The sequence below is a fragment of the Pyrus communis genome, chromosome 3, assembly GCF_963583255.1.
Source record: "Pyrus communis chromosome 3, drPyrComm1.1, whole genome shotgun sequence".
Taxonomy (NCBI): domain Eukaryota; kingdom Viridiplantae; phylum Streptophyta; class Magnoliopsida; order Rosales; family Rosaceae; genus Pyrus; species Pyrus communis.
The window spans coordinates 636,486-661,722 of NC_084805.1; the positions used below are offsets into that span (position 1 = coordinate 636,486).

Sequence of the window (25,237 nt, forward strand, 5' to 3'; positions counted from 1 at the left end):
ATAATATTGTTTGTTGAAAGTATCCGGTGTTTTCGAAGCTTCACCTTAATTGAATCCTTTTTTTTCCTTAAAAAAAAAAAAAACATGTGACAGCGTGGTGTCAGGTAACAAGGATATGCCGCGTCCTACCAAGAATCTCCCCAACATGGGACACTGGTACTGAAACTCAAGTGGTATAACTACAACTTGTAACTTATAATATTCTCAGCCACCAGCCTCTTTCTCTCTCTCTCTCTCTCTCTCTCAACCTTGAATATTCTAAGCCATCAGCCACCCCCTCTCTCTCCTCTCTATCCCTCTCCGCACCGCCGCCGTCTTCGACTCCTCACATTTCCATATCCAATAAAAAAAGAGCAACATGTTGACATCAAACCTGCTAAAGAGCCCCTTCTTCCCCACCCGCTATGTCCCAGTCTCCCCCTCCTTCCACATCACCTGCAGCGTCTCGCAGCTGCAATCGGCGCCGGAAGCAGTGAACGGCAGAGTTTCCGAACGGAACGAGATTCGCCTCGGCTTGCCCAGCAAAGGCCGTATGGCTGCCGACACTCTTGATCTCCTCAAGGACTGCCAGCTGTCCGTCAAGCACGTCAATCCTCGTCAATACGTCGCCCAAATCCCTCAGGTTCCTGAATTTCACCAAATATCCTTCAAATTTACCTTTTTTTTTTGTTTGTGGTAAAAGTTAATTAGATTTTCCATGAATTTTACTGCGTGCAGCTTTCGGACTTGGAGGTGTGGTTTCAACGGCCGAAGGACATTGTGCGGAAATTGTTGTCCGGTGACTTGGACCTTGGCATTGCGGGTTTTGATACTGTCAGTGAATACGGAGAGGTAGATGTCTCAATCTGTTAATCCAATTTTATTAGTTTTAGGGTTTTTCAATTGTTGACGTCATTGGGTTTTCCTTTGTTTTCATTTTTGTTGAATTTCGTTACAAGCTTTTGTAACTTGCTATGAATATGGACTGATAATACGTCACGAAATTGGAGTGATTCGTGTATGTTCTGAAATTAACTGCAGTCGCTGCATCTCTTGAATAAATCTGCTTGCTATCTAAAATGATTCTGAAGAAATACACTGTTGTTTAAAAAGCTTATCATTTGGGTTGAAAGCGAATCGTTTAAAATACAGTAGGGTTTCCCTGTTTTAATTCGTTCAGGGAAGACCCAGGACTGTGGTTGATAAACCAGGAAATAAGTTAGAACCAGAAACAGCTGAACATATGCACGCACTAGTGCGGACTAATTGCTCATAAAGCATTATGTTATATGTGTTTTCATCACTTCTAATACATATGGATGCTCTAGTATAGTTCGTTGGCAGTAAACGGTTACATTATTTTTGGAGAGCTCCATTATATTTTAGAATTGAGTGTTCTCTGAATTTGAAACTAGGGCCATCTCCTAGTATCTCTGGACTTTTAGTTTTTGAATTGTGAGTCGTGACCTGTTCAACTGGGAATGGAGGTCTTTTTCTTGCGTGGAACTCTTTCATTTCATACATTGTGTCAAGAAAATTGCTTGCAGTAATGTTGGCCTTCTACTTAAGAATGTTTCAGTATTTATTATTTTTGTTATCCAAAATGAATATGGACTACTGCATTGATATTTAACGTTTATCACTGATATTACTCGTTCAAAGAGAACAGAAAGCTGATCATCCATAGTTGTCTTTTAGGGGAATGAAGATCTTATCATTGTTCATGATGCTCTTGATTATGGGGACTGCCGTTTATCCCTTGCAGTGAGTTGCTTTTTCATTTCCCAAATTGAAGACTCCAATTATTCCACTTGTATCTTGAATACCTTCAAAGTTTCAAATATCCTTTGTTTTTTCAGATTCCGAAATACGGGATTTTTGAAAATATAAATTCACTGACGGAGCTAGCACAAATGCCTCAATGGACTAAAGAGAAACCTCTCCGAGTTGCTACTGGCTTCACCTATGTATGCATTGTATTTATGATTTTGGTTCTTGTATTATTCTTCACTTTCTACGCTGGGAACAAGTTTCTTTTGCTGTCTCTTTGTAAATAAGGGTTTTGTTTGCATTTTTCATTTTCGTCTTCTATTGCAGCTCGGTCCTAAATTTATGAAAGATAATGGATTGAACCATGTGAGTTTTTCAACTGCTGATGGAGCACTCGAGGCAGCTCCTGCGGTAAGAATGTACTTTGTCAGAGTAACTGTAAAATTTGGTGGGATGTTTTTAATTTACGCGGAGCATTGTCCTATAATGTGGTTGCGTTGCTCCAAGTGTAGTATAAAGCATGACACATATTTGCCAGCATATATATATATATATGTACAATTTAATGTTTCATGATTCCTTTTGATGAAAAACATAGGTTATTGATTTATTATCTACTTACCAATATCTAGACATAAGCTGTCTCATTGAACATTATACTAGTCCAGACTTCTGTTGGATTCTAGTTGCTGCAGTTACGAATCTTAAGATGACGATATTGCTTGAATGGACTGAATCCTTGCTTAAGTTTAAGATGTACATTCAGTGACTTTGTGGTTAGGTGGTTGACTCAAACGAGATGGTCAACCTTTTGTACTGATATGGACAGTGGAAAACGTTTGCGAAGAATTAATGAAAATAGGGATTTAGGGTTTATGGAGGAGCTCTTGACCAACTTTATGTTTTTTTGTGTAATGATTCTCTTCCCTTTATTCCATGACGTCTACACCTTTATATGGTGTCATATTAGTCCAATCAAATGCCATTTGACTACAAAATAGGATAATAGTAACCCACTACAAATCTACTAATTAGGCCATATTTTAACAACTAGAAAATAATGTTCATTTAGAAAAAACACGTAACATGTCAATGACTTGATGTGGTGTTGTTGGCCTTGAAATCTGACGCTGGGGAGAAGATAATTAAATACTGCTTGTCTCTCTTTTAATTTTAGATGGGGATAGCTGATGCAATTTTGGACCTCGTGAGTAGTGGGACGACGCTGAAGGAAAACAACCTAAAAGAGATTGATGGAGGAGTTGTGTTACAAAGCCAGGTAGGCTTCTTGGTTTATGGCTTATCTTACTGAGCATGTGATCTTGTAGGTTTAAGCATGCATCTAGAAGGAGCTGGTCCAAAACCCTGCTCCTTCTATATCTTCTTGTATGGTTGTAATTAGAATTTCTTTAGGCAGTTCTTGTTGCAAGCAAGAAGTCATTGATCCAAAGGAAAAGCGCCCTTGACACGACACATGAGATTCTTGAAAGATTAGAGGCACATCTAAGGGCTCAGGGTCAGTTCATGGTGCGTATTGAATGTCTTTAAAAAATAAAAATCCAGTTTTGTCCCTTCAGTTCTTGTTTTCTTACACATTTATGGCAGGTAACTGCAAATATGAGAGGAAATAGTGCAGCGGAAGTGGCTGAGCGCGTCTTGAGCCAGCCGTCATTATCTGGTTTACAGGTGAGGTTTGAAATGAAGCATCACTCCATCTAACCATGAACCACAAGTTGCAGTATACCATAATAAGTGGTCTTTTATCATTATAATATATAAACCGATCCTTTTTTTTATTTTTCTGATGAGTTTGTAAATAATATACATGGTTACACATGCAGGGACCCACCATAAGTCCAGTTTTTTGCAAACGTGGTGGGCAAATTGCAGCCGATTACTATGCCATAGTCATATGTGTACCAAAAAAGGCACTCTACAATTCCGTTCAACAACTCAGAGCGGTGAGCCATGATATTTATTATAAAACTATTGGTCAATGTTATGTAAAATGAATCCTCCTTATCAAATGCTATGAAAGGGCTTGCTCTGTTGAGCAGCACCCTCAACATACATGGAACTACTGAATTCTTCTGGCTTCTATATCTGCGTGTGCAAGACTAAAAACACAAATAAATAAGTCAGAGGATGGCAGTTTGACTATTCAGTCGAAGGTTTAGTTTCATCATTATATTTTAAAAATTAGGGACTACGAACATATGTTGAATTGGCTAGAAACTTTTCAGGTCTGTTTATTTCCTACGAAACTTGTTCAGCTTTTTAAATTTATAAGCAGCCCACTCTTCTCTTTAATTGTCCAGATCTACTCTCTGATATGGTTTTACAAACGATAGTTGAAATTTGGTTAATACTTAGAGCTACCAGAAGGCTTGGTGCAAAACCTAGCGCAAAGGTGTTCTGGATTCATACAGCCGACCTGACTTAGCGGGATAAGGTTTTGTTGTTGAAATTTGGTTCGAAACTGTTTTTACTTTTCAGTTAGTCATTTGCTAATATGCCGGAATAATGGTTCTAAATTAGAACTGGTTGTGAATATTGGGTTCGAAGTTTCTCTGCCTACCTATTAGCTGCATATATCATTGTGCCTGCCTCTTGTGCGCAAGGCATATTTTCTTGTTCTAAAATTTTGAATCTGATTCCATGTTTGACTGAAGGATTTTCCTTCCCTTGGATACCGGGGTTTAATCTCCGTGCTCTAATTTGTTCAGGTTGGAGGTAGCGGAGTTCTAGTTTCCCCATTGACCTACATTTTTGATGAAGAAACACCAAGATGGCATGAACTTCTCACGAAGCTTGGCCTCTAGTTCTCTCTGGCCGATGATGTGCACGGTTTGTTGTAATTTTTTGTAGCTATGGCAGTATTTAAGAGTTTGATGAGCAAACACGTATTGATACCTATCTTTGGATTTACAACTTGGCTTGTAATCAGAGTAGCGACTTAAAGATATTTGCGTTTTGTATGCGATTTTTTTTCTTATCCTCTATTTCCCTATTTTGGTTAGTCCGACGACAACTCTCAATTTTTTTACCATTTTTCAGTACCATTATGTGTAATATTCGTGGATTTTGAACATCTGTATGCATTTGTCTTTCAGAATTGTCCAACCATGATTAAAGTTTTGAAGCCGATTTTACGTACATTGTAATTTTGTTATAGAGCACCTACTATGATGAAGCCATTGTTTCTAGCAACTCTATGAAACATTAGGGCTGTGTTTTGTACACCTCCTTGGAAGGGCTAAGGAATTATTGTCTTAAATAACACTCGTAACCCGTGTTTGCTATCAAGTGGTTTGAAATTGCTTCGCTATGCAACGACGTGCTCCGCCACCTCGCTAACAAGAAACTTGCACCAGTGGTTTTCAAATTGAATGAATGTTTTCAAAGATGAACTTCATATGACGATAAAGAAGGCGAACAATTTCAACTTTAAACGAACTTATTGAGAAAGTTACCGCGCAAAGCTTCTTAGGCAACTCGAACCACTATTATCCTAAAAACCAACTCAAACGAGCACCCGAGGGGAGCGAGTCCAACCAAATACGAAACTCGGAAGAATTTTGACCTATCTAGGAGAGAGTAATTGCCACAAAATTGCTTCATGGAAGACATGGCGAAGAACAATATCTTGAACTTGACAAGCCAATTTTTGGATATTAACCATCAAGGTTTTCAGTTTTCTAGGGAGCCAAAATGCTTCCATTAACAGCACCAATAAGCAACTTGGAACCCCTTCCACAATCAAACGTGAAAACACTGGCTTTTGGTAATGCAACTTACAGTCTATCCTCAAGAGCCTGGCCCTCAACAATAATATAAAACAACCTATTTTTTGGCTCCTCACATCATAAATTTAAGCTTTCTTGCAGTGCTACCGATTCACTATAAGTCAAGTTCTATTAAACGACAAATATGATACTAATTGCTTGACAAGTATCTATCAAACGAATGGCGGCATTGAAACTATGTCTCGAAAGTAAAAGAAAACCTCTTTCCGCAAGTGAGACAAGCAAGAAAACAATTACCCCTAGTTGACAAAAACTCACATGCATGACTCGGAATTATTACCCAACCCTGATTATTCGGGTCATGTGCCCATATTAGCCCTTGAGAACTATGGGATCCCTCCATATTAACAAGTAAGCCATAATGTAAACCCATTTTCCCCCACTTCACTGTTCGCCACCACTAGTCTTCTGCTTCTCCCGCCCTCCGCCAAGTTGAACTACGGCGTCGTTCGCCGAGTCGCCACCGCCATCTTAAGGACCCGGTACACCTCGTCGGGTTACTGGGCCGCCTGAGTTGCCCACTCATTTTTACTGACTTGAAGATTTTTCCCGAAATAGGGTTTTAGGTTTTAGGGTTTTGGGGGGTTATTAGTACGAGAAGATGGGAAGCAGGTCGTCATTGGCAGGCATGGAGGTCCCAATCATCGGCAGCGATTCATTGAAATGGATTGAGATCTCTGCTCCTCCTTCTGACGCCTCCGCTGATGCTGATATTCCTGCTGCTACTACTTGTGTCCCTCCTCTTACAGACGATATCGCCTCTTCGGTCGCCATTGGAGACCCTCCTGTACATCTCATATGGTATTCTCTCTCTCTCCCCCCCCTCCCTCTCTCTACCTATTTCGAGTTTGTGCATTTTCTTTTATACATTGTTCATTTGTTATGCCTCTCGTAACAGGAGAATTCACAAGGACCATTCTCACGAACTCGAGTTATTCGAGCTCAGTGCTTCCAAAGACTTCCCCAAAGTCGGACTTCGAATCACTTTTCCAGAAGCGCTATCTCCCTTGGTTCGTGTTTGTAAAAGTGAGGTAAGAATTTAGTTTCTTACACTCTACTTTACTGTATTGTTTCTCTGTGAAAATGAGTCATACATTGTTATGTGCGTTGCAGGTTGATATGGGTTTTACTAGCCACCCCTACTTGGTTTATGCATTGACTGTCTCGGGGATGGCTTACCTTTTCAAACTTGGACCCATCTCTACTTATGTATCCCGCTATGTTTTCCGGGAGGACGAGGTTGCCAAGTTTAATATGAACGCCTATGTACCAGTAACAAGTGCTGCAGGAACACCATCTGGGTGCCTTGTCGTTGGGAGGGATGATGGATCCATAGCTTGTTTCCAACTGGGCACACTTGATGCCACTGCTCCTGGTATTATCAAATTCCTCATGCTGTCTGGTTCTTGTGTTGTGTGCCCTTGTAACCATTCAATTGCTTTAAGCATGCTTTCCTTCAGCTTCATAAATCTAGTGGTTTGGACTTGGTGTTAAGCATGCTGCTGTATTGCACCCTATAATTCTAAATTTTTTCTCCCTTTCCCATAGGTTTTGCGCTGGAGCTGCGGGATGAATTGGGAATTGGTCGTTTGTGGGGTTTCATGTCAAGGTATGCTTGTTAACTATACTACCAGAAAAACTCACAAGTAAAAACATTTAGTTTGCATACATATTTGTCTTATTGTTACTTGTTATTATTTAATAAGTTGTTTTAAGTAATTATTGAAGTTATGCTTGTGGATGATCGTTCTTGTCTATGCGAATTGAATCTTAACTTGTTGCCAAAGATGATTAAATTGAATTTCAAATGTTTTGGCTTGGTTGGTGTTGGTACATGGGAGGGTCAACACTTGCGATTACTCCAAAAACGTAGGTTGAGATCATATTTATGTCCACCGGTGTGCTTTATGCAATAAGATTAATGTTTGAGATCATATTTATGTCCACACCGGTATCCTTTTAATTGGAGGCTGTGGTGATCTTTGATTTAATGTGATTAATGTTTGTTGGGTGGCGCCAGAGGAGTACTTTGCTTTGTTGAGCGAGAATTATTTTTTTTTTTTGAGAAGTCGTTGAGTAAGAAGTTTAGAGTACCAGGTGGACTAAATTATTATGGGGCTGTCTGGTGCTGGGTATTGTTTGGGCTATATGGTCAGAAAGAAATCAGCAAATTTTTGAAGATGTTAGGGGTTGGAAGTGGAAGAGGTATTAGAAAAGGTCAAGCATTAGGCAACACGTTGGACTTCTGCATCTTCTAATTTCAGGTTTGTATCTTTATCGACCATTATACTAGACTGGAAGGCCGCAGTGTCCGAATTATTCTAGGTTTTTCTCACAGCCGTAACTTTCTGTATTAGTGTTATTTTTCTTCCTGCTCCTGGTGGATTTCTTGTTCACTTTACTGTGCAGCTTTCCTTTTGAAATTAATTTTCTGTTTTTCAAAAAATTGCGTTTTAAATTTTACTGAATGGTTTTAAGTGTAACATATAGCCTATTTATTTGCCTATTTATTTGACATTTATAATGCTTTGTTTGATTAAAACAATATACAAGTATACATGGCTCTGAACTCATTTGCTTCATATGCTGTAAACAAGTTTATACTTCAATCTGTGACTGATGTTGGAGGCATATTTTAGAGATCAAGGTTTTAATATTGTCGGGTGAGAAGAGCTAGGAATCATGTGGTCATATTAAACAATAAAATGTGAAATGAAATGAAATTGCTTACATATTCCCTTGGGGATAAAATGAAATGGGAGCTTTGTCAAATCAGACATCCACATGACCAGAATCAATGCTTCCACTTATATATACATAATATTACGATATATTAGCCCCTGGATCTTTTTCACGGTCTTTTGTAACTTAAGTATCCTTCTAATTGTATCATGCCACTAAGCTTTTGTTTGACTTCAAAGCTGGATGCCAAAGGCTGCAGATTATGCAGGTTATTTTCTTTATTTATTTTCATTTCTAATTCTTATACCAACAATTCCCAATCCCAAGTAGCATTTGAGTATTCATTGTGTGGTTATCCCGTGAATTTACCATTCTTGAATGCCAAAATGCGATCATTTTTCTTTTTATTGGTTTATAACTGTTTTTATGTTTGGAATCCTGTAGGTTAAATGAAATAGAAAAGATAATACTATGAGTTAACTTGGTCTGCTCCTCTTTGAATTGGAAGTAGGATCTTTTGTTACAATCTGTGAAATGCCAGTTGTGTTGTTTATTGTAGCATATTCTGCATATTCTGATAAATGACTAAAATATTTACTCAAAAACACGAGTAACACTTCAGTTTTCTTTCTTGAACTATAGAGTTTTATGTTGCTATATGTATATATATAATTACTCTTCTATCCCCTGGAAATGTGGTTGAATACATATAGCTGAACATATAATGCAGGGGAAGGATGATAGCAGCTGTGCAAGACTTGGCGATATGTTTCGTTCATGAAAAGCCACTTGTATTTGTGCTTCATTCTGATGGGATGTTACGGGTATGGGATCTTTCATGTCATAGCAGGATCTTTAGTAATAACATGAACAGTTCGACACTGGCAGGCAAGTATTGATTTTCCCCATTCATTTTGTGATTGTTAATACCTACTTGTTTATGTTGTCCATCTACTTTCCATTTGTATATAGGTGCTCTTTTTTGGGGGATAGAAACGCAAAATTTATTAACAGGGAATATTTCTGCTAAATCTAGCATTGCTTGGCATAGATGGAACATTTTTTTGATGAGAATGTTGTTGTTTTATGTATGCACATTATTTATTAGAAGATCTACAATAATGTCTCTTTTTTCAAAAGAATTGGTGTATATATGGAAACATAGTTTCTTGTATAACTTTTTGTTCTCTAATTTAGTAAAACATATAATTGTTTCTCCTTAACAAAGAATCTACTTCCAGGAGCTACATTGGAAAGGTTATGGATTGGTCATGTTGACAGTGGTTCAAACATTATTCCTTTGGCAATCTTCTACAGGCAGACTTCGGTACGTAATGTGAAATAAGTGCTATGAATCTGAATTTCTATTGATGGTGAAATTCCATTGTGATATGTCTTCCATACTGTTCTATGTCGTCTTTTTGTACTTACAAATATTTCTATTTATTTTTGCTACTTAAACTGTTTTCTACGTCAGTCCTAGTTAAGGGTAAACTTGTGAAATAAATTATGAACAGGGTAATCTGTTATGTAATTTGAACTTGGAAGTAAAATGTTGGGTTTGAGGAAATGTTTCCCTTTCTCCTCCTTTCTATGCTTATAGGGGGTTTTTTCCCCAAAAAATAAAAGAAAGATTTAGGGAAATTGACACTAACTGCAGTTTTAGAAATCTCTATAGTGATACTCTAGATAGGAATAACCTCCATCTAGTCATAAAAAGTTTCAATCCCAAGACTTGGGCCAGTTATATATAGTATAAGTTCCATGTTATAACAAGTTATAATTTTTCAAAGTCCCGTCTAAAGGAATTTGCCTCCACATAGTATTAATTGCCAATAAGGAAAAAAATTTGGAATGTGACAATAAATATTTCAAATGAAGTAAAATATTTCTCTAATGTTGTATGGGACAATGATTTATTCTTTAGAGTTGATGCCTCGTCTCCGAGCTTTGCGGGCATCAACTGAATTAGTTGAAGATGTAAACATGCTTGGGAAGCTAGAGACAAAGCTAGAGACATTTTGGCTTCAGCACCAAGTCATTGCATAGGTTGTACTGTATGTGTTTAACTATCTATAAAACTTACTTAGATGTGTGTTTAACTGTCTATAAAACTTAGTTAGAAAGAGAAGCATTATAGAGAATACTAGAACATGTATGCACCAAGGTATTTGAGACTCTTTTCCCAATGTCTTCATCTTGGAAATTGACACGCTCCACTACTAATGTCATACTTTGAATCCATAGTCCATACAACTTTCATTAAGGATAACCAAGTGAAAAATTAAATTATGTAACTACTAGGGCTGGAAAAAATTCCTGAAAATCCCAAACCAAATCAAAAAAATTCCGATGCCAAATAAAAAAAGTCCCAAACCAAAATTCCCAAAGTTTTTGGGATGACATACCGAACCGATCCCAAAATTTTGGTACGAGAATTGGTGTTGTCTCCTCGATGTTTCGGTAATCCCATACTGATCCGAAAATAAATATTATATATATTATTATACATTTATATTTATATGTGTGTGTGTGTATGTATATTATACATTTGAATTGTTGCGAACTACTTGTAGCAATATAATTGGTGTGTTCTACAGGTAGTAACCATAGCCCTTTATCGCCAACCTCCCACAAAATGTGTCTATTTCTTCAACACAAAATAAAAAAATTGTATTATTAGTTTCCGAACATATTAGGTTTGTAACTTATTTTTTTGCTTTTGGGTTTGTTACTTATTTTGTTTTGGTTACATGTTAATTTGACTTGGAATGAATGATTGGTTTTCAATTTGTATGAAATTTGGGAATACCGAACCACCCCGAAATACCAAAAATATTTTAGGAATCCCGAAAATTGGGACTACCGAAATTTTGGTTTGGGATTGGTCTTCAAATTTCCGTCCCAAAAATTTTAGGTTTGGGATTTGGGATCCTATTTTTGGTTTGGGATCCCATACCGAACCACCCCTAGTAACTACACCTCTATTGAGTAACAACCTCATTGTAATATTACCTCATTGTAATATTATTGGTTTGGTCCCAACATTTTGACCACATAGAGGTTTTACTGTATAAGTTAGTAATATTTTCTGTAGCATGACTTGAGGAATCTTCTATATGCAATTAGTGACACAATCCAGAGATTATGATTATATTGTTTGCTGATATTCTGATTGATTCTTTGGGCCAATCATGAAGGAAATCAGCTCGGAGACGATCTGTGCATATAGCTTTCGTTGTCATTTTGAGGAAAGATTCGTTATAATGCTGGAACCTTCAGCACAAAATATCCAATTGGATGAGGTAAATAATTCTTTTCTTTTCTTTGTTTTGGTCAATCCCACTTCCTTACTTTCTTTTGGCTGAAGTTATATTCATTGCACCATATGTGCAATTAATTTGATTTTTTCTTAGGCTGGATGGGTTGATGTCAAACTTACTTCTGACAAGATATGCATACTGACAAATAATGGATTACTGCTTCACAAGTTGTTGACGAATGTCAATAAGTAAGTGAATTTGTCCCTGTTAATCTTTAGTGACTCTGTATCAGTCCTTTTCTTACCTAGGGTGGCATTGTATTTCTTTTCCTTTTCATTGGTCTCTCTTGAATGCTTCCCTTTGTGCTAGGGGCCTAGGGCACACCTTGGTATTGTTTGTACATAAATTGTTAGTAGGGAGGAAAAAGATGAACTAGGAAGATATTATCTGGCAAATGAGAGCACTCTATTATGAGAGCTGCAATAAACTTAAGTACATTAACTAGTCTGAATTCTTCAACTTAGGGCATCATGATGGTGGCACTTCATGCAAGTGTGAATTGTATGTATGTACCTTCTAATATTATATAACCAGTTCTGACTTCTGTTTATGAAATTGGCTTGGTCAGCTGATGCCTTTCTTCATGCACACACTGTGTTTTTCTTTTCAAGACATGATTGTTTGAGCTTTTGCTTTTATTTATTTTTAATGTATACTTTTGTAGGTAAAACCATGTAGGAATCTGCAGTCCAAACCCATATCTTTTTTTTTGGTCAACTGTAAATGCTTGTCTTTTCAATGTATGATTGACTTAACCTTAAATCTCCAGGGAAGATGCATGTTCTTACGCTTTGCAGGAGGACTTTGTTGCAGATCAGTTGTTTCAAAGTTCTGACCATTCTTCAGATGACCTTCTTTTGCTGGCGCATTCAATATTGTCATCTTCAAAGGTAGATGTTTGTATCAGTTAAATTTTATTGTTAATAGACAAGGCTTCCCCCCTTCCTATCTCTTCCCAGGATTGTCAGGGTTACTGTCTTACAGCTTGATATTACTAAGAGCTGGAAAATCTTCTCCCGGTGTATAAAATGTAATCAGAAACGTCGTCACTATTTTATTGTGATGAACGCACATGCCACCAGCATATGCATTTATATATGGATGCCTTTACTTAATAGGTTGTCTCTGTTGTGGACGAAGCTGTGGAGTTGGTGCAGACCGGCTTTAGTAACCACACAGGATTAGAAGAACTGCTCGGATTGAATATCCCTCTTTTTTCTTCTTTTAATCCCAACCAGTGTTTTCATTCTCTTGAGTATTGATGTGCTAAATCTCTCTGTTAGATTTTACGTGTCAAGATTAGTGAGTTATCTTAGAGAGAGATTGCACCTTGAATAAGCTATCAGATAAAAATGAACTCGGCTGAACGTTTCTATCAAGCTAACAGATGGTGGGTTCACTGGGTCAGGAATGGAAAACATTGGCTGAGATTTGAATTCAATTCCATTGGTTCTAATCATGAGTTAGTAAAGCAGCTCCACAACCTAACACTCTGCAAAAAAAAAAAAGGCTGCTATCTACAAACTGTTGAGTAAATATGTACGAGAGCTTCTAATGTAGACATCTTCTTTCGAAGATAGAAGTAAAGAACCAATTGCAGGGCCCACCAGACAATGTGGTACATTGCCCTGAATGGTCTGAATCAAGCAGAGTCAAATTGTCTAAAACATTTGATATCTTCATCATTTCAGTATTTATGGTAAAAACTGTCATCTATTTATTTTATCACTGTTAGATGACTAATTGGCATAAAATAAAATTGGGTTAAAAAATAAATGGACATTCTCTTTTGAAGATATGGTTGAGTGGGTGCTGGATTTGGTCTTGAAGCCTTCAGTTTTGTTTTATTTACTTAATGTGTTTGTGCGTGTCGAAAAGATCCTTGGATGGGACCTACACATTACACGTTTTGGATCATTGAACTACAATACGAGATTAGCTATATTTCTTAAGAGGATGTCTACTCTACTTGGGTATGTACTGGCAGATCTTAATTAGCCCAAAGAATTTTTGAAGATGTAGATAAGATATAATAGTTGGGATGAAGGTTTAACCCAGTGTATGATTTGACTTCAAACATTTATACAAAATATTTTTAAACAAATTTTTTTTTTTTTTATGTAAGATGCTAATTGTTGCCATGCTGGAAGCTATTTTATGTTAAATATGCTGCTTATGTGTTTTTCTTGGTGCAAATTCTGCAGGGGCATATTGTACCAGTTGTATCTTCGATTTACTTACGCAGGCTGCTTCTTCCTGGGGTTCATCATAACATTGCTTTGCGCTTAACCTTACTGGATTATAATAGGCACTGGAGTGATTCAGATTTCCATTCTCTAACAGCCGATATGTTGAAGAAGGAAATTCTTTCCCTGATTGAAAATGAGGTATGCCCTGTAGTTTTAATTATTTTACTCTCACAGACACATACACATGTAACACCCCGGAGGGGATTGGAATGACCCGGAGATGCTATTAAACTGATGAACATTGTATGTTGTATGTTGTCTAGGGAGTGAATGACAATTCAACATCAATAGTTTGCTGCTGGAAAAATTTCTGTTCTCGCTATTTCCAAAACTGGTGCAAGAGCAATGCACCATATGGTTTGCTTCTTGATTCCTACAGAGGAACTTTTGGTTTGATCAGAACGAACTCAGTATCTCTTTTTCGTTGTTCGGAGGATATTGAGCGGCTTATTGCTGGTATGTTAGCTATTCTAGCTTTATTTGAATAGAGATAGATCCTAAGTTTTCGTTTCTGCTTTCAGACATAATATTTTTTGTTTTACTTGTATAGGTACTTCTGATGATCTTGGCGATCTTGCTGGATTTGAGTTGGATTCATTTGATGATGCTCTTGACTTTGAGGTGCTCGTTGAAATGCTCAGATGTGTTGTTAATGTCAGCCAACAATTGGGAAAGACAGCTTCTGCTATATTTTATGAATCATTTGTTAGCGCACCGCGAGTTATCTCAGCTGAGGAAATTACTCCTCGCCTGTTGAAGATTTTAGAATCTGGATATAGTTCAACGGTAGCGATGCTTCATATATCAGATCTTGGACCCGATTTTGCATGGGAGAAAACCTTGGCAGATCATAAAAACTTGAGGAAATTTTCTATTGACATGCTGTTGTCTCTTCATGCCTTGTACGAGAAATCTGGCACATGGAGTCGTATTTTAAATGTGATTGAGAAGTATCTAAAATTCCTCATACCTCGGAAAATGATGCCAAAATTTGATGCTGAAATGTCCTTGGATATCAATGCTTCCATCTTGGTCCAGGCTACTTCTCAAGTTGCGAAGGTTATGTTTGAGTCCGCCCTTGACATTCTTCTGTTTCTAAGCTATCTAGTGAGCATTAGTGGGCAGGTCAGTTTCTTTTCATTTTTATTTATTTTACTTTGTTTTTGTTTTTCAATTCTGTTTAGCAAGACCTACTACATGTAAAGATATTTTTTTTTTATATTTATTTTATAATTCTTTTATTAAGAAACAAGTATTTTCGTTATTTATTTGTATGTTTATGTTGGTGTTCCCTGTTTGCATGTCGCACGGTTGTATGCATTATTGTGATTGTTTTTAAAGTTAGATTTTATTGCATTGCAAAAGTAATATCACATAACACTAGCAGTAGCAAAGAAGTCTAGTTTTAAAGATTCATCAAGAAAGCTTAAGACAACCAGACAACAAAAAAAGAACAGAGGGTCGAGCAAACCAAACCGTTACTTATTAGAGGTAAGCAGATATGTTGCTAGACTGCGAATCTGGACCATTGACTAGGCTGATTCTCACTGGCCAACACACTCGAAAGAGAGAATTACCCCAACTTTACATATTTAATCCAGAAAAATGTTAGTACAAGTCCTCAACTTGTTTCTTTGCAAAAGAACCCCAAAACTAATTTTTCATCAAAATAAATGTTTAATTCTTGCCATTAACTCATGTTTTATACAAAATCAAGTCCAAAATATACGAGGGAGTTTCTTGTTTCCTAATTCAAGACACGCCAAGCTGGCTCTATACTGTTGAGTGGATTCCACTGCTATGTAATCTTAAATGCATGTAATCAGATTTTTGTTTCTTCTGCAGGAAAATAAGGGTGAGTATTTGATTTCTTTCTTGAAGCATAAAAAAAGTACAGGACTTTATATTAATATGATACAAATACAATACGCAACTCAACTAAATTACCCATTGTCTTCATTAAAGAAACAACGACTAAATATAAAAATTGGAATTGGATTCATTTTTCTCTCTCTTAGAAACCCTTCACGAGATCTTTCTGTGATCAAGCTATACTAAAAAATTGTGCATGCATACTTTACATTGCATCTTTAATTTATTCACGACCTTGATCATTAAGTCTATTGCAGTTCTCACTTTGTCAAGTTAAGCAGTTTATTTACTTTAATAGCATTTTGTTTTTAGTCTCTCATTTTTTACAACTCCTTATTCCATGGTAAGGGTATCATTTTCCTGTAAAATTTGATCAATTGACGTGTTAAAATTTCTTTGGGTTTTGCATGCAGATTCATATGCTTCATGATGATGTATCCAAAATTCAATTTGACTTGATTCCAATGATTCAAGAAATCATTTTTGAGTGGCTTCTTATCCATTTCTTTGCCACCACACCGTCTGAATCAGCTGCAATTGAGGATTTCAGCTCTCAGCTTTCATTGTTACAAATTGGTAGGGTCATGCATCTTAATGTGTCCTTAATTTTCTAATTTTGCTGATTTAATATTGTTCTGATGATCATCCCTGTCCATGGTTCAGATAGCGACATGAGAAGAAGAACATGGAATGAGAAGCTTGGGAAGTGCGAGTTCACTCTGGCTTTTGTATTCTTACCAAGTATTCAAACTTCCTCCAGAGACCAGAGTCGTGATTCCTCGAGAGACATACCAGATGTGAATGACATTATTATTTCAATGCGGGACTTTGCTAGCTGGATCATCTGGGGCCACACAGGGGATTCCTTTACCTTCCTCAGCCGTGCAACAGATCTTGCTTTGATCCTGCTAAGGCATGGGCAATACGATGCCGTCGAGGTTATTGCTCTACTTACAGTTTCCCACTAGCCATTGAACTTTTCTTCTTTGAGAATACTTTTGTTTAACCATGGACTTGACATCATTGTTTTTTTTATTTTTCTGTAATCTTTAAAGTGCCTACTCACAATTGTGGAGGCACATTTACAAAAGGAGAAGACATCTCATAGTATCCAGGATACAGAGGGAGGATGGTGCATACTTCATCATCTTTTAGGGTGCTGCTTCCTTGCTCAGGCACACCGTGGGTTGCATGGATTGCTGAAAGAGAGGAAAGTCACTGAAGCTGTTCGTTGTTTCTTCAGGTATTCTATGTTTTATAAATTTTTGACTGTCACCTTCCCTGTACAGGTAACTCTAGAAGGGTTTTCTATGTGCATTCTTTTGCATAATGTTTTCATTTGCACTTAAAAATAGCTCATTGATTTTCTTAATAAAGACTTATAGTTTAATTTTTCTATACAGAGCTTCATCTGGAAAAGGGTCATCCGAGGCTTTACAGGGTTTGCCTCAGGAAGCGGGGTTACCAAACCTTGGTTTCAGTGAGTTTACTAAACTTTTATATATTAAATAGTTAATTATTCTTTTGTTTTGCCCTTTTTAATAACTCTTTCATTTACCTTTCTCTTTAGCTGGTAGCTTATCAGCTTCGGCATGGAGACTTCATTACTATCAGTGGGCTATGCAGATATTTGAGCAATATAATATTAGCGAAGGTGCTTGTCAGTTTGCTCTCGCCGCGCTTGAGCAAGTTGAGGAAGCTTTTAGCGTAGAAGATGAGCTGCATGGACGAGACCTAGTCAATGAATCAGTGGATACTATCAAAGGACGACTTTGGGCAAATGTCTTCAAGTTTACTTTAGATCTTAATCTCTATTATGATGCATATTGTTCAATAATTTCAAACCCAGATGAGGAGAGCAAGTACATCTGCTTGAGGCGTCTGATAATTGTTCTTTATGACCGTGGTGCCATAAAGGTTTTTATTCGAACTTGTAACTAACTTTTGTTTACTTGTGACTTTCTTTTCCAGTTTTTGTTTTTACTAATTTGCAATATATTACCCATACAGAAATTCTCTGTGCAGGACATTTGTTCTTGAATATAGAATGGGCGCACCATTGATATTGTCGATAATGTTTTAATACTATGTCAATCTGTTCTGATGGCTACAATGATTTCTACTCACTCTGTGCTTTGTCATATATTTTTTTTTTTCGGCAAAATATTTGAATATTTTGTTTTCTGTGTGGTATGGAACTTATTTTTCAAATTTTCAGTGCGAGCTTGTACCAGTTAGGCTTATTCTCTGATGATGTCTTTCTTATTACTAAACTTTCCTGCGTTGTCATTTGTTGCAGATTCTTTGTGGTGGTCAGCTACCATTTATTGGTCTTACAGAAAAGGTAGAGCACGAGCTTGCCAGGAAGGTATTGTCTAATCTAGAGCCAATTTGGTACTGTATTTCGAATTATTAATGTAGGTTCTTGCATTTTTTATGTCCTGGTGACTTTTTTGCTATCTTAAATATGCAGGCAGATTGTTCAGATATTTTAGCAAAGCCAAACTTATACAAGTTGCTTTATGCATTTGAAATGCATCGACATAACTGGAGAAAAGCAGCAAGCTACATGTACCTATATTCTGCTCGTTTGAGAACGGAAACAGCTCTGAAAGATTACCAGCACACGTCATTGGCACTAAAGGAAATTCTGAATGGGCTCTCTTCTGCTATCAATGCACTTCATCTTGTTCATCCTGTCTATGCTTGGATTGATCCACTACTTGAGATAAATTCTCTTCACAACGAGCACTATCCAAGTAAAAAGGCCAAAATTGCAATAGATGAACAGAGTAAATAATGCAACGACCTGTTTTCATTGTCTCTATATCTTTAATTGATCTTACGAGTCTTTACTACCATATGTATCTGATAAATTAAGTACCCATGATTTTAGCTGCTACATACCTATGAGCAAAAAATTCTTGCTAACCAACAATTTGATCATAATTCAATGGCTGATTTGATATCCTATCAAGTACTTTCCTGGATGGATTTTTTTGTTCACCAGTCAGAGATCATGAATGTATACATACAAAAACATAGATATGTACGTCATATACAGCAATCTAATCTATCTTGGTTCGCATTTGCATTGTGTACCGTTCTGTTTTGAAGCAGTTAACAGGTTTACTTTTTATTGTAGGTGCCAGCAACAATGCTTATCCTGAAACATGGAAATCTTATGTCGGTATAGAGAAGATGGAGGACGAGTATGTGCTTACTTCTGCAGAATATTTGCTTTCATTGGCACATCTCAAACCTACATCTAGTGGTAAAGTTCTGTTTTAGCTTAATTTCTTATTACAAGATTCCCCATAAATAAATCTTGGTTACCAATCCTTAACATTATTCCACCTTTTTGTGTGATGCTCCCATGGATTATACTAATTAACCATTTAATCTGTTGGAATATCTGCAAATAAGGGAAAAAGTTAGCTATCTCATTCAGCAATGTACTAATTATTTACCTCAAGGTTTTGTATTTTCAAACTTGCACAATTCACATCTAACTTATGGTAAAGGAAATCTAGCCAGAATTGTCAGTTATATTGATATTTTATTCTTTTAAATCAAAACTGAATTCTAATGTGCATGGAAATATTATTTTGAATAATTATGCGTATACATTTAATAGGTTATGTCTCTTAAATGAAAAATCTGGAATGAAGTGCTAGCATACACCAACCTTTGAACTTTCTGTTACAATGGTCAAGTCGTTGCAGCCACCAGAAAAGAATTTATTATTCTTAAATCTCTTTATATTGTCAGTAGTGATCACAGTTCCATTCATGACACTTTTAGAAGCAATCATGAATATTCTTTTCCTTGCCATTTATTAGTAGCCAAATTCCAAAATTTCATTCTTGTTTCCAAAAGTTCCCTGCAACATTTTTTTTCTTGAATGTTGTAACTTATCACCTTTAAACACTTCTCACAAACCCTACAATGTATGTTAAGCATTTTTTGTTGAGAGAGCCAATGTATCCCACTATATCCATGCTGCTCCATGTTACATCTCATAGCTGGTTTGGAAGAAATTGTTTTCTTTTGTTTCTGCTCTTTGCTTTTTCCCTTTTCTTTTTCTTGTTTATTAATTGTTGACATATCCATGATTTCCTTCAGGAACCCAGAAAACACCACTAGAGGTTGTTGATCTCCTGATCCAGGCGAATTTATATGATATGGCATTTACAGTCCTTTTAAGATTCTTCAAAGGTTCAGAGTTAAAGAGGTATAGGTCTATATCATAATATTATCACCTTATTTTTCCTTTGTAATGCATAAAACCTGGAGTTTTCTTTTCTTCAGGGGATTGGAAAGAGTTTTCTCTGCCATGTCCGTGAAATGCTGTTCACATAGAGTTGATTCTTCATGGGTTGGGTAAGATAAATATTTTCCTCATATTCGTTTGGCTTAAATACTAAGTGTACAATCCTGATGTTGTACTAATTTATTTTTAACTGAATCTAAATGATGTGATGCATAACTTTCAGGGATGATCACAGAGCACATGGTCTTCTGATGACTTCATCAATGGATGAAGTGGTTGCTCATAGTTCACCTGATGTGGGTTCTACAAAACAACAATCCAAGGGAATCAATCAATGGGGAACTCTTGAGCTTTATCTTGTATGTATCTTCGGCGTCTTCAATCTTTTTAAGCTTCTTCTTAACCCTCAACGTTCTTTTATCAAATATTAGAAGGAAACTTTTATGAATGATAAGAAGGATTAGGTTCTAATTTCACAGTATTGAAAAAGAAAATAATAAGTATGGTCTATATTTGCTCTTAGACAGCGCTGGTTATTTCTCTTATAATGCCATGATCGACTACATATAAAGATTTTAATGGTGTATTTCCAATTAGAAGGAACAAGAAAGAAAATGATTGAACGTGCACCTGCATTATTTACATATTAGTTCTATTTTCTCTCAGAAGGTATCACTGACATCTATATGATATTTTTTAATATTGATTTTACATTTTTGAGTTCACAAGTACTTTGACTTGAATTACTTGTCTTTTTATTTTGAAGATGAATCACAAATTATTTTTAGAAGAAATAGCTGCACAAATGGTGGGGATGGACCACACCACACTACCTGAAATATCTGCTAAACTATAAAATAAAAAAATACAAAGAAAGCTCTTAAATATCCAGAAAGACTTTCAATCTGTATAAATATCGAAAAAGGATCTTAAATTACTTGTCATGTGATTTGAAGTTAAAAACCGGATTTGATAGGCGTAGGGGTGGTGTTTTTTCCTCTGTTTGAATTTAAAATTTGGACTTGATAGGCGGGTTGACTCTGGTATGGGTGGCTATTAATATCTTTTGGTTTACAATCTTTTGTTAAATGGGAGCTTTACCTAAAGATTTAAATACCATGAACTTATTTTCAAAGGTTGTATTTATTATGGATATCTCAAAGCATCAAGTGTCTATTTATGTTCATAATCCTATACTCAAATTCTACGGGGCTGTATATTGTAACTGAGCCCTTCGGGTTAGCCCCATGTGGTGAGTGTGGGTGGAAAAATGGGTTAGGATTCGGCCAGGTCAATAGAAGAATGTTTAAGCATTTTCATCTTATCTTTCCCTTTCTGATTCCTAGTGTGTTTAGTGATCCAGCTTCCTAAATTAAAAGTTTTCACTTCCTATATTCTAATAGTTCTGTCATATAATTCTGTTTATTGTCTTTTAGGTTTACCAAATTTTCATTAATGCTTTTTATTCTCTTCCTATTTTATCAACATAATTGTAGCTGAGGCGCCTTTACTGGTGCTTCTACCCTTTTTTCGAAGTCAAATATGTCCATAAAATATGGTTAATGAGTCAGGAAAATTGTATACTCGTATCCAGAGGCGGATCCACAGAGGTACCTGGGAGGTCCCAGAACCCCTCGGCGATCCTAAAATGCTGCTAGAAATTTTCCGGGGGAGCCCTCGACGAGAACACGAGGTTTGTGCTGCAGGTTGCAGCTTGCAACGGAGAAGAAGATACCGGGGCTGCGGGGGAGAAGAAAGAAGACATCGTTTTTAAAAAAGTTGGTCCAAAACGCAGTGTTTTGGCCAATTTGTTTAACTTTTTTTTTTGTTAAAAACTAATGAGACAAACGGTGCCGTTTGTCAATTGTCCCTGATTCCATATGCCTAGCCCCACATGGGCCATCTTTCCCAAGAGTCCCTTTCCTTTCCCCGTTCCGTTCCTCTGCTTTTCCCCCTAATCCCCATCTTTCTTATATTCAACCAAAACCCTAAATTTCTAATCCCACCCAATCCCATATTATAATTACATTACTCCAATATCATACCTCCACTTGTTTCAATTCTCCAAGCCACCACTATAAGTTTTTTGGTATTCTAATCTAATCTCAATTAAATTATATTAGATATTGGTGGAGATTTTTAGTCTATTATTGATATGATTGTTGATATGTTTTATGTTTGAATACTCATTTTATAATTGAAATTTAGATGGAATTTTTGTTTATTGGTTGATTGGTATTTGTTTTGTGTTTTTGGTTAAATGTGTAGTTTAGAAATAAGAAATATGGAAAGATTTTTCAAGCCAAAGCCAATAGCACCATTTACTTGTTCGGGTAGTTCGAGCTCAAGACAAAATGAGTGTGACATTGATTTTAATAATCTTGAGAGAGACCCGGGGAAAAGAATTCGAATGAAGGACTATCCTTCTAATATTCAAGATGAGGTCCGAAGAGCATATTTGCAAATGGGACCTTGTAGGCCTACAAAGTATGAGTTCCCATACTTTGCAAATGGGACCTTGTTGGCTTTGGTTTTACCGGTTGCAACTGCTTCACTGGAGAGGGCATTTTCCGCTATGAATTTCATTAAGGGTCCACTTCGCAACAAAATGGGAGATCAATGGTTGAGTGACAGCTTAGTTGTTTACATTGAGAAATATGTTTTTTCATGTATTGGTAATGAAGCTATCATGGAACATTTTCAAACTATGAAACCTCGTCGTGGACGTTTGAATTAGGATTTTATAGCTTGTAATGTTGTTTTGCTCATGATTTTTGAATGAAATGTATTATATTTAACTTTTAAATGTTATTTTTATTTATAAATTTTTTGATCTTTATTATTGGGACCCCCCGAGTTTAAAATCCTGGATCTGCCACTGCTCGTATTGTTTATAATGAGTTTAGTTCATTCTCCACCTTTCCCCATCCTTTTGTCTCTTTGCTTTGTTTAAGCATTTTTCACCTTATCTTTCCCTTTTGATGTATTTAAAAAATGCAGGACAAATATAAAGTGTTCCATGCCCGTTTACCAGTAATTGTTGCTGAAACTCTTCTCCGTACGGATCCTCAAATCGAATTGCCTCTTTGGCTGGTAAAGATGTTCAAGGTAACTCTCTAGGTGGTTTTGTAAATAAAAGAGGATGCCACATTGTACAAAAATTTATATTCCTCTCTCTCTCTCAAACATGATACCCTTGTGACCGACTTGTGTTTTGATAGGATGGAAGAAAGGAAAAGACTTGGGGAATGACAGGCCAAGAATCAAATCCAGCATTATTATTCCAATTATATGTTGATTATGGTCGATACAGAGAAGCTACAAATCTTTTGCTTGAGTATATAGGATCCTTTGCATCAATGGTAAAGTACAGCTTGTTCTTTTCTATCTTGAGCTTCTGCATTCCTGCTTTTGCCCATGATATTAACCTCACATTTTAAAAATTCATGCCATTATTTGATTTCTATGCTGAAGCTTGGTTTATTTGTAGTTTGAGGTTCTTTGTATGAGCTTATGATGGTGGGTTTGATTGATGATGGTGGTGTGGGTGAAGAGGGAGGAGGGGATGGGATTGGAGTGATGGCAGCCATTGAATTAGGGGAATTCGTGGGGCTTCATAGTGGGGTAGAAATGTAATAGATAGTCATTGATGAGGTAGTGGGGGGACTTTTTTTCTCCAAACATCGGTTATTGCTAGTTTTTTCATGGGATATATAAGTCTCTGGGGAAGGCAAAAATTATGGTGGTAACAAGTCCCATTTATACTCTCCTGACTAGCATTCCTCTTTTTTGTAATACCCCTATCATATTACTTTGTATAACAGTCCTCCATCAAAATATAAGTGGTTCTTGTGCGTAATACCTGAGTTTTTGAAACATTAGAATGATATATGTATAGAGAAGTTAAGGAAAAGAAGAGATTAAATTGTTTGGATGTTGTGCTGATTGTAAAGTACCTTAGATTCTCGATAGGACAAAAACTAAATCGAAAGTAGTGTGTTGATTGCATGTCTTTAGTATGGTAGGTACAGCATCTGATTTCATGTTGATTTCTGCTGGTTGTTTAACTTAAGATGTTCTTATTCTACAGAGACCGGCTGACATAGTCAAGCGTAAAAGACCATTTGCAGTCTGGTTTCCATACACAGCAGTTCAGCGTCTGTGGTGCCAACTTGAGGAATTGATCAGTTCAGGTCACATGGTAGATCAATGTAACAAGCTCAAGAATTTGTTAAGTGGAGCTTTGCTGAGCCATCTCGAACTGGTACGCCATATTTTCAATCTACAGCTACTAATGGGGATGAACTCTTAACCTTTACCAATGTGGTTCCTCTGTCGTTTTCAGGTAAAAGTAGACTCAGAAGATGCGCTTTCTGCTTTTAGTTGAGAGATTCGTTTAGCTAACAAGATGGGCACTCTTTGAATTCAACCTTGAAGTTGAGCATCAGCTGCATTGTAGATATGCATGAGTTCTTACGAGGCAATGCTATCAAGTTACAATGGCAAATTGGTATCGACGGGAGCGTCTGTATACTATAGCTAGCATCTGTATTTTCAGTCCAAAAATTCGATCGCCTGTGTAGTTCTCAAGACAACTGGAAAATAGTGGGCGACATTTTCTGCTCCCCTTTCTTGTATTGTATAGATACAAAACATTATCAAACTTTCAAAGCGGATATTAATTTCATCTGGTGAAATGTATTGCCCTTCAAAAACCTGATCTTGTTCGGACGAAATTACACACAAAAAAGTCTAAATCATGGATGTGCATTATACCCATAACTTTTTCAGATACACAAACATATTACTACAGAAATGGAGCTTTATTGTTACAACCCGAACCCTACTTAAAAAGGGCGATCCCAAGCCAACAAATCTCATCGCTTTGTGACGGTAGGGAAAAATGTTTATCATACGCACATTGTTTTCACGATTCGAGGCTGTTACCTTTGCATCATAAAGGAGCAACTATTCAGTTCCGCCAAAGGTTGCCCTCACCCCTGACACTACTTCAAAAAAAAAAAAAAAAAAAAGAAAAAAAAAAAAAAAAAAAAAAGAAGCTATCTTTCGACCAAAGCAAACAACGAACCTGAAGAGGGTAGAAAGTGGGTAAGACTTATTTTTTGCTCTGTTCTCCGGAAGGAACAAGCTCCTCAGTCCTCACAAATAAAAGAGCATATTAGATTAGGAGAAGGCTTTAGCTGATCATCTTTTTCACTCTATGTTTCTGTTTTTTTTTTTTTTTTTTTTTTTTTCTTGGAAGAGACAACTGATAATCCCAAT

General features: G+C 36.6%; 2 protein-coding genes across 2 annotated transcripts; both read left to right on the plus strand.

Moving 5' to 3' along the window:
• Positions 1–220: 220 nt before the first annotated feature.
• Positions 221–4,759, plus strand: LOC137728716 (ATP phosphoribosyltransferase 1, chloroplastic-like). The gene is made up of 10 exons (XM_068467463.1): positions 221–622; positions 718–831; positions 1,678–1,743; positions 1,839–1,946; positions 2,077–2,160; positions 2,927–3,028; positions 3,163–3,276; positions 3,355–3,435; positions 3,591–3,710; positions 4,476–4,759. Exons 1-10 carry the CDS (start codon positions 359–361, stop codon positions 4,569–4,571), a joined length of 1,149 nt encoding a protein of 382 aa, XP_068323564.1. The 5' UTR covers positions 221–358; the 3' UTR covers positions 4,572–4,759.
• Positions 4,760–5,912: 1,153 nt separating this feature from the next.
• Positions 5,913–24,641, plus strand: LOC137727857 (nuclear pore complex protein NUP160). Its single transcript, XM_068466691.1, has 27 exons — positions 5,913–6,356; positions 6,454–6,586; positions 6,669–6,930; positions 7,104–7,164; positions 8,968–9,125; positions 9,479–9,564; positions 11,438–11,542; positions 11,654–11,748; positions 12,330–12,450; positions 13,765–13,947; positions 14,073–14,265; positions 14,360–14,934; positions 16,095–16,257; positions 16,345–16,619; positions 16,737–16,924; positions 17,085–17,161; positions 17,252–17,598; positions 17,981–18,049; positions 18,155–18,473; positions 18,827–18,955; positions 19,807–19,915; positions 19,993–20,064; positions 20,178–20,313; positions 22,955–23,062; positions 23,176–23,316; positions 24,045–24,218; positions 24,300–24,641. The coding sequence occupies exons 1-27, from the start codon at positions 6,157–6,159 to the stop codon at positions 24,339–24,341; spliced, it is 4,521 nt and encodes a 1,506-aa protein (XP_068322792.1). The 5' UTR covers positions 5,913–6,156; the 3' UTR covers positions 24,342–24,641.
• Positions 24,642–25,237: the final 596 nt, after the last annotated feature.

Coding starts and splice junctions, on each gene's coding strand:
- LOC137728716 (XM_068467463.1), top strand. CDS start 359: ATGTTGACATCAAACCTGCTAAAGAGCCCCTTCTTCCCCACCCGCTAT. Junction 832..1,677: donor CTGTCAGTGAATACGGAGAG/GTAGATGTCTCA, acceptor GTTGTCTTTTAG/GGGAATGAAGATCTTATCAT. Junction 2,161..2,926: donor CACTCGAGGCAGCTCCTGCG/GTAAGAATGTAC, acceptor TTTTAATTTTAG/ATGGGGATAGCTGATGCAAT.
- LOC137727857 (XM_068466691.1), top strand. CDS start 6,157: ATGGGAAGCAGGTCGTCATTGGCAGGCATGGAGGTCCCAATCATCGGC. Junction 6,931..7,103: donor ACTTGATGCCACTGCTCCTG/GTATTATCAAAT, acceptor CCTTTCCCATAG/GTTTTGCGCTGGAGCTGCGG. Junction 23,063..23,175: donor GGCTGGTAAAGATGTTCAAG/GTAACTCTCTAG, acceptor GTGTTTTGATAG/GATGGAAGAAAGGAAAAGAC.